The sequence below is a fragment of the Myotis lucifugus genome, unplaced genomic scaffold (genome assembly GCF_000147115.1).
Source record: "Myotis lucifugus unplaced genomic scaffold, Myoluc2.0 scaffold_685, whole genome shotgun sequence".
Lineage (NCBI taxonomy): Eukaryota > Metazoa > Chordata > Mammalia > Chiroptera > Vespertilionidae > Myotis > Myotis lucifugus.
This window is the reverse complement of record NW_005871733.1, coordinates 222480-235325: the sequence shown is the minus strand read 5'-3', so window position 1 is coordinate 235325 and position 12846 is coordinate 222480. Positions and strand designations below refer to the sequence as shown.

Below are 12846 nucleotides of genomic sequence, written 5' to 3'. Positions count from 1 at the left end.
CAGGCCAGTGGTCGGCAAACCATGGCTCGCGAGCGCGCATGCGGCTCTTTGGCCCCTTGAGTGTGGCTCTTCCACAAAATACCACGTGTGGGTGTGCATGTACAGTGCGATTGAAACTTCGTGGCCCATGCGCAGAAGTCGGTTTTCGGCCTGGGCGAGTCTATTTTGAAGAAGTGGCGTTAGAAGAAGTGGGGGGTGTTGGTTGGTCGGGCGAGGAGAGACGAGGCGCAGGCGGGGCCGCAGGATATGCAGCGCGGGGGAGGTACATTGTTTTGAGGTACATTTGCTGAGGTCGACCCCTCCCAACTCTCCCATCCACACTCATCTATCTGAAATAAGTATACAAGACGAGTGTGGATGGGAGAGTTGGAAGGAATTGACCTCAACGAACGTACCTCAATCAGATTGAGGCCGTTTTTAGCAAAGGCCAGCTTAGGAGCACCCTAACTAAGTTAATAACAATGTACCTATCTATATAGTTTAAGTTTAAAAAATTTGGCTCTCAAAAGAAATTTCAATCGTTATACTGTTGATATTTGGCTCTGTTGACTAATGAGTTTGCCGACCACTGCTCCAGGCATTCCACAGCATAAGAATGCTGAAGCCCAAGTGGACAGGCCCACACCAGGTACTCCTGACCAAACTGACAGGGATATGCATCTTGGATCCACTCCTCCAAGTTGAAGTGAGCCCCTACACCCCAGGCTCCACTGCCAAGTAGCTTGTATCAGAGCGTCAGTCTCAGACCAACTCACCTCAAACTTACAAAACTTCTTGAGGAATGGTAAGCCCCAGACTCTTACCCTAATTTCCTATGAGCCAGGCTTCCCCCATTGCCCCTCACTGTTCTGTTTGTGCTGCTCTCTCTGCCCCCTGCCCCAACCAGCCCCTTCCCTACCCAATGACATACCACGGAACAATTCTATGATCTTATCTTATCCTTACTCAAAGAAGTCCCTTCTCTTTGTCTCAGTGCTGAAACACAGTTACTGACTTTCTTGTGGGATTGTTATCTCCAGGGAGGTTTCATAGACTTTTCTTGGGACCAAATAACCTGCTGGCTAGAAGTGAACTCGGGATTAACTCAACTAGAATTTAGTCTCATGATAGACCGGAAGGCTCTTACTCACCATTTATTCCTCAGGATCTCCCTTGTCATTTTTGATTTTTTAATGCGCCTTTGCCTTATGCCATCTGGTTGGAATTACACCCATTGCTGTTAGTCTACAATGACCTCCCCAACCCTTCTCCTCCTCCTATTGTGTATGCAAGTCTACTCCATCCCTCTTAAAAATCTCCCAAGTCCTCACTATCTCTCTTGAACCCTCAACCTAATATATCATCTCTTCAATACCACCAACCCCACTCTCACCCAAAACTGCTGGCTCTGTCTTCCCTCTAATCAACTAGCTAGATGGCAGCCCCAACCTCCTTACATGCATGGGCCAACTCCAGTCTATCCTTCCTCTATAAAATACATGGAGGGCCCTGAACTTTATAACTTCCAAATCACAGAAATGACAGAGGAACATTCACAGGCAGAGCCATTCAGTTACTCCAGTCATACTTAAACCAAACACTCATCCAACAAAGTCTCCAAAGGACCAGTAATAACCAACACTGTCCCAGAAGATCAGGCACCTCTTTGCATCAACAGAACACTCCATGCAGGAAAGGTTTTAGGACATCTTGATCAATTCTTATGCAACTTTACTCTTGACCTTCAGCCTTCCTCTGACTGGGCTATTTCATTATCCAAACAGTCCCTTTTCTCAGCCTGGCCTGCCATCTCAGTGACCTTCCCTTACAGAATCATGAATCTATGATTTCCTACTATTATTTTCATTCTAATTTTTGGCTCAATTTTTATCCATGCTATTAAAATTGTAAAAAATAGTTGAAAATGATATCAATGAGACAAAAGCAGGATTAAGACAAATATATGTATTTCATGATATCAGAAATATCTCTGCACAAGAAAAGCTTTATTCTTATCTCAAGGAAAGTTCTAATGGAAATAATGTATGTACTGCATATTATCCCTTCAAGTTATAAAGACATGGGAATATCTGAAAAAAAAAAACACCACAATGCCTTATTCTCTCCTTGGATTCTCCTGGAGATGTTCCATTTTTATCTTCAATTGTATAGTCTTTTTTCCTTTCCTGAACTGTCCCAGTGATGTGTTGTCCTTCTTTCTTAGTTTACATGGAGATAACAGAAGGAGATGCAGATAAGCTTTGCATTGAACCTTGTCCATAAACTTTTCACTGTCAGTGGCACTGGTCACCAGAAAGGTTGTCGAGGAAAATAGCCACTTGTCTTGTGAAGCTTTCCCAAAAAAATCTTCAGAGCTGTTTTTTCTTTATCGATCTCCCTAAACCGGATATTTAACGCCTTCTGGAGTTTTTGAATGTGGAGCCTAGTCCTCTTTTCCTCTCCAAGGTTGTTCACAAGGGCCTTCCGTAGGTATACGGGGTCTCCCATTTTCATGGTGTTTTTCTTCACTGTGTAGCCCATTCCACCCATGTTTAAACTTTGGCAGAGGAGGTTCAAGTCATGAGAAGGAGGCTGCCTGTAAATGCCTCAGTAAAATGATTCTCCTGAAGCTTGGAATGTCAGAACCATGGCACCATGGGAACAGAGACTCATAGAATCTTGGAGCTGAGTGGCATCAGAGGTTCAGTTAACCCAAATCTTCATATCGACTGATAATAAATTTTTAAGCTTACATATATAGTGAGATTAGAAACAGATGAGCATTTTGATAGATCAGAATGGCCAGCAGGGTGCCTGGTGCCTTTTTGTGCTTACACTGAGGTTGAATGATAAGTCACTTAAGTTGAATGGTAAGTGCCTTTAGATATTCATAATCAGGTTCAGATTGTTTATGGATAGAGAGAAATAGAAAGTAGATTCAATAATTCAGTTTAGTTTTGGAAGCTATTATTCATTCCTGTATGAATCCACTTCAAGTTGCTAAATACTTGAGTTTTGTCATTTGTCTAAGTATTGGATTGGACTTAAAGAACTTCCTCATGAGGATCTAGTTTTCAGATAAGAAAAGGAAAGGAAACGGAAATATACATGTATTTATTCACATGTGCAAAAAACCCTTAAGAAATAGAATAAATGAAAAACAAAAGAGACATAGAGATGGAAAGGGCCAAGGGGCAAGATGCAAGGGTGGGAAAATGGAAATAGGGCAGAAGGCACAGGAAGAGGGACACTTCTTTGAGTATATTCTTTAATTGTTCTTACATTTAGAAATACGTAAATTTTTCATGTGCTCAAAAATTATTAAAATAAAATTTAAGATTGGTGGTTCCCCCTGCTTTTTAATGTTTATTCTAGGGCTGAACAAGAACTAAATATATTGTGGATTTTGAGAGCCAGCTTCTGTCTGTTGGAGAAAGAAACGAAATAAAAAAGGAAAGCTATAATGTGCTCTGTGGTGCTGGACTGGAATTGGGGATGTCAATATGAAATTATGGCTCGGTGAATCAGATGAACTCACAGTTCTAAAAATCATTATGAATTTGTAATTCTATTAATAAGTATGAGCTCATAGTACTAAGAATCATATAAATTCTTATGAAGAATGGCTCACTATAAACTGTCTTCAAATATGTCTTAGGGACTTGGGACTTAGTGACTCTCCCCCATATGGTTTGAGCCCCATTTATACTTGGTCACAAAATTCTAGAATGGTCAGACTACAGCTTTTATGTCCCTCTCTTTGGGTTTTAGCTATGAGTTTTGCCTACGATGTGATTATGTTATTTCTTTTAATCCCATTAGGAGCAGAAACATGTATAATCCTTTTTAATCAGCAGCAGAAATCTTGAATAATGTAGAATGTTCTTAAATAAATAGGAAGACACATTTTTCTTCTACCAGGATAGCACTATCAATTGTCTTTGTTTTTATTGAGGCATAATTGGCATATAACGTTATATTAGTTTCAATTGTACAACATAATGATTCATTACTTGTATATATTGCAAATGATCACCACAATGTCTAGTTAATATCTGTCCCCATAGATAGGTACAAAAGTCTTTTTTTCTTGTGATGAGAACTTTTAAGATCTACTCCCTTAGCAGCTTTCAAATACACAAATACAGTAGTATTAACTATAATCACCAAGCTGTACATTGCAGCCCCATGTCTTAATTTTATAATTGGAAGTTTGTGTCTTTTGACCCTCTCCACCCATTTTGTGCCCCCTTCCCCCACCTTCTGACTCTGTCAATCTGTTCTCTGTATCTATGATCTAATATTTGTGTTTTAGAATTTACATATGTCAGATAATATGGTATATGTCTCTGTCTGACTTATTTCACTTAGCATAATGCCTTTAAGGCCCATCCAGCTGTCAGAGTAGAAGGATTTCTTCCTTGTTTAATGGATGAATAAAATGCCATTGTATTATAAATACATTTTCTTTATCCGTCTGTTGATGGACACTTGTTTCTATTTCCTGGCTAATGTGAACAAGGCAGCAAAGAACAAGGGGTGAAGATATCACTTCAAGACAGTGATTTCATTTCCTTTTATATATGCCCAGATATGGGATTTTTGGATTATATGGTAGTTCTACTTTTAATTTTTTTTAAAAAAATCAATTTTTGTTGATTTCAGAGAGTGAGGGGGGAGAGAGAGATAGAAACATCAATGATGAAAGAGAATCATTGATCTCATTGATCGGCTGCCTCCTAGCTCTTGTGTTATTCAGAATTCAGGAGACAAAGAATGAGCCTGAGAACTTAATAGCTCACACACATTAGACCCGCCAATCACTGACCCATCCATCCCATATAAACACCACCGGAAGTGAGCAGTGTCGGGGCCTGAGCACAGACTCGGGAGGCACAGAGCCCACAGGGAGAACCACAGAGAAGAGGAGGCACCTGAGGGGAGAGGGGGCCGCGCGCCCCTTACCTCCCTGTTTGCCTAACCGACTCCGGAGGCCGCCATGCCAGGCCCCGCGTGCAGCCTGGGCGGCCGTTGGGGACCCGCCCTGCCGTTAGCGCATGCGCGCGCCTGTGGGCGCCAACCGCCCCAACGGACGCTGGGAGCAGGTGCAGGACAGAGTCCCGCCCCCAGTGGGCGTGCTCCTGCGTCCTGGCGCGAGGCACCCTGGGAAGGGCCCAGGCTGTCCCTGCAGGAGAGGAAGGAGTGGAGGGAGGGGCCCTGTGAGGCCTCCTGCAGGTCCTCCTCCCAGGAACCTCCCAGCGCGTGTGCAGGGAGAACTTGTGACTTTAAAGTTGCAAACGTGCAGTCCATGCACTTGGCTGCCCCCTCGGGACGGACTTTGGGAGAGGCCGGCCTGAAGCACTGTCCTCGGAGGGGCCAGTGCCTTCATGCCCTTGGACTGCAGGTCCGTGGTTTCTAGAAAGTAGGTCCGTCCTCCCAGAAGTCCGGGCGTACATTGCACAATTCCGGCCAAGAGCTTTAGACCTGGACACACTCTAAGAGACGCCTGCCCTGACCCCGTTCCTCCTGTATTAATTCAGTCCGTGGAGGTTTTCAATAAATGTTGCTTCACAGATGTTTCCGTTGCAAGGTTGTTGTTCAAACATTGATCAAAACGTGACTGTCTGGGCCAGTTTCCATTGACATGGCAGGTAGCATGGGAACAAAGTCACCCTGCCCGCCCTCCTATTTTGTATAATATTGCAGAATTTCAGTTGGCAATAGAACATATATATAGTAGCAGAATCAACTTACTGACTTGAGTTTGTCATACTTTCCAAAGAAACTGAAATTATACCATCATCATTCCAGTCATTTGCAAGAGGGGAAGGAGGCAGGGGGAAGACTCCTCACTACATTTTCCATTTTGCACAATTTGTGAACTATGCAAAGGCATTACTTTCTTAAAACAGTACATTAAAATCGCTCAAAGGGTAAAAAATTAGACATTGAACAACATAATACTGAGAAACAAAAAGTGATGATTTCTGGTCTTGCCCTGTAGGCTACAGGGCCTTGCCCTGATGGACTGGAGCAAAGGGGATGGTTTGTAAGGCTGGGCCGGCTGCATCTGCAGGGCTCCCAGCACTGGGCGGCACTTGGGGCCACAGGACTGCTTCCTAAGGAATGATGTGCACACAGCCACCGAGCATGCTGCCTCTGCTGGGTCAGTCCTAATTTCAAACACTGGGTTCCGTGTGGCCATAAGTTCCCATTATTTCTTCAGGCTGCATGTTCTGAATTTTGTTTAGAAAGTGTAGTCTGTGTTGAAGTCAACCAAGACCAAATAGGAAGCAGGTTGAGGGACCCAGAACTAGGGTGATGGATCAAGAAGTGAAATAAAGGGCACATCAGGTGACTTTGGGTGCCTAGAACTTAGAGAAGGTCATTACTGCTAGTGTGTCTTTAAATTTGTGATTTTAAATTTGAAAGGAACTGCTGGTCCTCGCCTACCTATCAGAGCCCTCCATGGAATGCCCCCCCCACCCCCACCCCAGCCCATTGGTCCTCTGCCCCTCCCCCGCTACAGAATGTCTGGAGCCCTCCATTCTACAGTTTAAATCCAAACCTTCCCTCCACTGGATGCTGAGCAGCTGTTGGAGCAGGTCAGTCTCTGGATTCTCGACTTGACTTTTCTCATTGTGGAGGCTACTAGGCAGCGGTGGTCGGTGAATGAGCCTGCGGGGATGGCTTCAGTAGGAGGTAAGCCTATAGATTGGAGGGGGGATGTTTTAAACACCGAGATGTCCCTCAAAACTTGGGGTTAAACTGTGACACTGGGGAAACACGGTTTGACTGAAGTAGGGGAGGGAGGGAGCACTGGACCTCCAAGCACCTGTCACCTGGGAGGCTGGGAGCCCATGGGAACCTGTGAGGGCACTGGCAGGAGGGCTCCTAGAGGTGGGTCAGGAAATGCCTCAGTGGCAGCAGGCACGTGGGTTCTTCCCAGAGGGGAGACAAGCCACTCCCACGTATGTGTGGGGGGAGTAGTGGGCGATGTGGGGGTGGCACAGGGTGGTCACGGGAAAGCCTAGTCCTGTGTGCTGTTCTTGGGGCACCTGGAGCTTGCCCCGCAGTATCTTTCTAAGGGATTTGACCTGAGTTCACTAGAGCTAATGGGGGCTGTGGGAGGGTCTTAGCCAGAAAGCTGTCCAGTGGGGCTGCCTGTGGCCAAGTCCACAATGAAATGTCCTCCCCGAGGGCTGGGCTGGAAGGTCCTCCAACTGCTGCAGCCCAGAGCTTCTCCCCTGCTTCTGGCCCAGAGCTCACTCCTCCTCAGCCCAGGGAGCTGCTTGTTGGCTTGGATTCCACAGGGGCAGGGCGGCCAGGTAACTTCCACCAAGAGAGGGCCCGGCTCCCTGAGCTGTCCCGAATCGTTCCCCCTGTGGTCACCGAGGTCTTCAGACCGACTTCCTCTTGTTGAGCATCTCATGGCGCACCCTCTGCCCTGCCCTCTACCTTTGAGATGAGGGGTTTGCTCATAGTCCATGTCCCTGCTTCAGGGACAGAAAACATGTGGAGTTTGGGTGGTGTTCCATGAAACCACTGTGAAGGCGGATTCTTTTTTAAGGGGGAAGGGGAGTGCACAGGGGCAGGAAGACCATGGTCTGTGTCAGTAGTAAATGTCCGAGGCTGCCTGTCCTGAGGAATTAGGGGCATGCGGTGGGCAGCGTGCTCTCTTGGACTAGGTCTGCTCGACTTCCTCTGAGCGGGGATGTGTTCAGACAACTGTGTCCCCCTGTCACCGGCTCACACCTGCTTCCTACTGGCCTTCACTTTCCACTGTTGGGAGCTGGAAGACGAAGGACCCCACACAGTCTGCAGTCCCACCACCCATCTAACAGGACAGCTGCTATGGAAGTTTCTGGAAACCCCTACGGACAGCCCCAATTTCCCACATTCTGTGGCCCTTCTCTAACCCTCTGCAGCCATTGCTGGCTGTGAAATGACAAGCTCCTGAGGGGCCATTAGTCTGAGCGCTGGGGCCGAGTGGCAGGACCTGGCCCGTGTTGAGTGTTCACTGTTGGTTCTGACACACATGTGCATGCTGGTCAGTGCATTCAAGGGTCAGATCAGGGTCCCTGTGCCTTCTTGTGGAGAGACATTACTCAAGTGTTTCTGTGTTGTTGTGCAAGCCCAGGACAGAAAGGGGGTGATTTATTGAGAAAAGGGAAGACTGAGGAGCAGATGGGGCCCTAATATTTTAGACACGGCCTGTTCTCAGAGGCCCTTTGGGTGCCTAGAACTTGCCTTGGAGAAGGTCACTACCAGAGTGGGTCTGCCTGGGGTCGTTCCCCCCAGAGCAGACTGCTGCCCAGGGCCATGCCCTGAGGCTGGCAGGGTCGGTGCCAGGGAATCCTTAGGGTGGCTCTCAGGGTCAGCGCTGGCTGGGGCCGTTTCTTCTCGCAGACAGTGGTCAGGGAGCCTTGGCGATGGGGAGCAAGCTCTCCAGTGGAGAAATTCCCAACTGGAGGTCAGAGCGTGACAATGACCTGAGGACATCTGCCACCTCCGCAGTTTGCCCATCCCAATGGCTCTCCCCTGGGAGACTCACTGCTCTGATTCCCCAGTGGCTACAGGGGGCCCAGAGCGCCTCAGTGCTGTTTGCTGGTTCTCCTCCTCCCTTCACCCTTTCCTTTGTCTCAACAGCATCTGCAGTGCTGGGAGCGGATGCGACCCTGAAGCCTGGTGCCTCCGTGACTCCTTTCATGGCACAGCCCTTTCCCCCGCCCACTACTGGCCCCACACACCGGCCACCTTGGGAGCAGCACCTGCCGCCCCTCAGGACCCCGTCATTCCCTCCTGGCCGCCCCCTGGTGCTGCCCGCTTTGCCCAGGACACCTCTGGTGGCAGGAGATGCTGGTCAAGGCCCCCTTGGGCCTGGGGCTTGTAACATCATGGACCAGGTTAGGTCAGAAGGGGGACGACCACAGCCCTCCCAGACTCAGACCATTGTCCTGACTCAGGCCCCCCTCAATGGGAGTGTTCCAGGTGCCATCTGTGGGGGTGCTGTGTGCCCTGCACCCCTCTTCTTGGAAGCCACTGCGGTGGAGACGATTATGCCTGCCTCGGCTTTTGGGGCTACCCAGGCCGGCGATGGAGGCTGGTCTCCCGGCCTTCCTCCTCAAGCTCCACCACCAGCTGCCCAGCTGGCCCCCATCGTCCCCCGAGTGGACCCTGGACCACGACCACACGGGGTTTCCAGGGAGGGTGGCCTGGCCGCCTCCCAGTCCAAGGCCTCGCTGGATGACAGCTGTAACCCCAAGAGTGTGTACCAGGACTTCCGTCGTTGGCAGTGCTTCAAGGCCCTGGCCCGGGAGCACCTTCCGCAGAGTCCTGATGCGGGAGCTCTTTGCTGCTTCCTCATGTGAGTGCACTGGGCAGGGCAGGGGGCGAGCCTGGAGCTTTCAATCCTGCTGGGTGGGGGTGGGAACCTGGTGCCACTGAGCTGGGGTGGGCAGGCGGGTGGAGACCAGGCTGCAGCTATGACTGACCCTGAGGCATTACAGGCCAGCGCTCCGGTCCCTGTCCCGCCTGAGGCCCACCATGACGCTGGAGGAGGGAATAGGGCAGGCCATGCAGGAATGGCAGCGCAAGAGCAACTTTGACCGGAGGGTCTATTCTGAGATGGCAGAAAAGTGAGTCAGGGTCCTTGGTCCCCACAGCTGGGGGTGGGGGTGGGGAGCCTGCCTGTGGGGCAGGGTCCAGCTGTGAGGTCTCATCAGAGAGGAGGGTGGTGGGAGGTTGTCACTCAGCATGGGGTCCCCACAGCCCAGAGGCCCTTCTCTTCTGGGGAAGCCTCTCCCTCAGCTTCAGAGCGTGGGTGCTTCTGTCCCACCTCCCGGGAGCTCCCCCCTCCTCTGACCCTGACCCGTCCTGAGCTGGACATGAAGGCTCAGGACAGGCTGGGGGAGGTGCCCGCCCCGTGGGCAGACTCCAGCCAGAGGGGCTGTGCAGGAATGTGCTCAGCCAGCCTCCTGCCTCCCCAGTGTCCGGGCCCTGACACTCCCAAGGCCCTGGCTCTCCCATCCCCCACCTGCTGCTGCCTTTCTCTGCTCCCGGGGCCTCCTTCTCAGCACAGCTGTGCCCCCCTCACCCCCAGGTTCATGGAGTTTGAGGCGGAGGAGCAGATGCAGTTTGAGAAGTTGCAGTGGAAGAAGGGGGCGCAGACCCAGCCCCCTCCTGCCCCACCGAGACCTGATCCTCGGGGGCCCCCAGCCCCAGTGATGGGCAGGCAGCCAGGTAGGCCAGCATGTTCCCCCTGGAGCCCATGTCAAAGGCAACAGGGCCTAGGGCAGGCCACTGTCCCACCCACAGGGGCCCTTCGCCTTCAGAGGGGCTTTGGTCTTTCAAGGGAAACAGTCCTGAGAGTCGGGCTTCAGAGGCCCTTTGTCTGAATGGGGTCTGGACCTGGTCCACTTTCTCATCCTCTCTCCCCGCTCCCTGTCAAAGGCCCCACATGAATCTGCTGAGAAGCGGGCTGGCTGCGGGGCCCCTTGGAGACTCGGTGGCTCCACACGTCCTCACACATGACTCTCTTGGGTGCTCCCCTCTGGCCTCTCCCCACACATAGTCACAGGCTTCAGGTGGCCCCACCCAGCCGCACCCATATTAATGCCCCGAACACTGCCCTCAGCATCGCATGCCCTGGAGGTGGGAGCTTTATCCCCTCACGCTCCCATCTCTTCCCTCTCTGCCCAGCGCGCACTACCAGGAAGGCTGTACCCAGCGCCCAGTGCGCTCACACAGCCCTGCTGCCCCGGGAGCCCGAGTCCCGCAATGGGATCCCCCCTGAGGCCGAGCAAGAGGACATGGACATCATGAATGAGCTGCCCATGGGGGCGCCAGGTGGAGGATGGGAAGATGAAGAAATGGAGTGGCTGCAGGATGAAGATCTCCTGAGCTACCTGGACCAGCTGTGCTCCCAGGAAGACTTTGTCACCCAGGTGGGCTGGCTGGCAGCTCCGGGTCTGTAAGATCCCAGAGGGTGGCGCTGCAGCACCCTGACCCGGGTTCTCCCAGGCTGATGGGATTGGGCTCTGCTCTTTGTTCCTGAGCTGGGCACGTGAGTGTGTGTGTGTCTGTGTGCATGTGTGTGCTTTGTGTGTGTGTGGTGTGTGTGCTGTGTTCATGTGGGTGTGCCCGTGTGTGCATGTGCATGTATGTGTTTGTGTGTGTATGTGTTTCTGTGTGTGTGTGTGTGTGCACCTGATGATGACCATGATGGAGTAAAACACCCACCTGAGCAGGAGGCCAGGTGGGTCTTGGCTTTTCCACTTGTGCTCCAGGCCCCGCTGACTCCCAGTTTGCTCCCTGCCAAGGGGCTCACAGCTGCTTCCTTCTGTTCCAGGTGGAGGCGGTCATTCACCCCCAATTCATGGAACAGATAATTTCCCCAGACACACAACAGGATCCCTTGGCCCTAGCTGAGGAGTTGGAGCAGGAAGAAGGGCTCACTGCTGCCCAGGTGAGCCAGGGGAGGGTGGACATTAGGGAGATGGGAGGGGGTCCCCAAGTGAGCCATAGCACCCAGGGACCCCAGGGGAGTTAGAGGAGGGACAGGCCCTAGTGAGTCAGGGAAGAAGGGAGGGAGGTAGATTGGTGGTGGGGGCCCTCAGGGAGCCAGGGGAGGGCGCACCCAGCTAAACCAGGGCAGGGAGCAGCCCAGAACCAGGACGCACCCTGTGTCCACACCACCCCTGCCTTAAGGCACCACATGCCGAGGGGCCAGCCCTGGGTGGGAGCAGGGCAGGACAATAAGAAGGAGAGGGCCACAGAGAGGAGGGGGTGGGAGCCCAGAAGGGGAGGGGCCACAAAGCTGGGAATATGGCACAGGGGACTGAGGAGAGACACATGACTGCGGTGGGATTCCAGTCACGGTGTCACCTCCCCTCCCCCCCCCCCAGTGCCATTGTCCCATCACCCACACTCCTCCTCCTCACACACGTGTGCAGCGCCAGTCACTGTCCCTTCTTCCTCCCAGCTGGTAGAGAAGCGAGTCCTGGCCTCCAAGGAGGGGGGCATGCAGGCACCCCCGAGTCACGGTGCTCCCCTGTGGGACTCAAGTCCTTCTGAGTCTGCGACCCGCCAAGATGCCCAGAGGCATGACCGTGGCCCCCAGCTGGGGGTCAGTGACAAAGCCTGCCCACCAGAGACTGACTTCAAGGACCAGCAAAGGCGCGGCCCAGCAGGCGCCCACCGGCCCAGGCCTCAGGCATTTGCTGTCTCTGCGGGGCGTCAGGAGCACCCACCACTCCGGGCTCGATGCCCCCCCTCTGCTCCCCAGGGCCACGGGCCTGCTGACTGTGCACTGGGATCCAGGGAGGCCTGCGTCCCCAGAGAGGCCTCTCCTGTCAGGGAGACTCGCGGGCCAGCGGACAGGCCCCGTGAGGAGGATGAGGACCTCTGCAGCCTGGCCTTCCTCTGGGCCTCTCCCAGCCGCCTGCTGCCCTGCGCGCTCTCTCTGAGTCCTGTCCCCGCCTCGGACCTGGCCCGCCCTGGAGGTCGGGGGCCCGGGGCGCCGCCCAGACCCAGTCCCTTCAGAGACAGAGACGAGGCCGAGCTGCACCTGCAGCGTCCAAGTCTCAGAAGCGGGCTCTGGGGGGAGGCCCGTCCATGCTGAGAAGACCCCCCGCCAGGGCCGACCTCGGGGTCTGTGGGCGGCCAGTACTGGCTCTGGGGCTGGTGCCTCCTCACAGCCTCGCAAGAGGAAGTGTGACCCATCTGACCAGGAGGGGGAGAAGCGGCACTGCAGCCAGGATGAGCAGAGGGTGTGCTCTCCACTGCAGCACCCGAGGGCTCAGACTGCATGGGGCTGGCTGTCCCCAGAGAGCAAGGCTCCTTCTCATCGCAGGCTGATCTGCTGTC

At 52.5% G+C, this 12846-nt stretch overlaps 1 protein-coding gene across 1 annotated transcript in view; it reads left to right on the top strand.

The window, feature by feature from the left end:
- Nucleotides 1–6665: 6665 nt before the first annotated feature.
- The window catches only part of LOC102430588 (NUT family member 2G-like), a 6742-nt gene continuing 561 nt past the window's right edge, over nucleotides 6666–12846 (top strand). The window contains exons 1-7 of the mRNA XM_006105431.3: nucleotides 6666–6681; nucleotides 8629–9346; nucleotides 9489–9617; nucleotides 10082–10221; nucleotides 10681–10925; nucleotides 11330–11446; nucleotides 11963–12156. Coding sequence (XP_006105493.2) covers nucleotides 6666–6681; nucleotides 8629–9346; nucleotides 9489–9617; nucleotides 10082–10221; nucleotides 10681–10925; nucleotides 11330–11446; nucleotides 11963–12156 — 1559 coding nt within the window. The remainder of the gene's footprint in view (nucleotides 6682–8628; nucleotides 9347–9488; nucleotides 9618–10081; nucleotides 10222–10680; nucleotides 10926–11329; nucleotides 11447–11962; nucleotides 12157–12846) is intronic.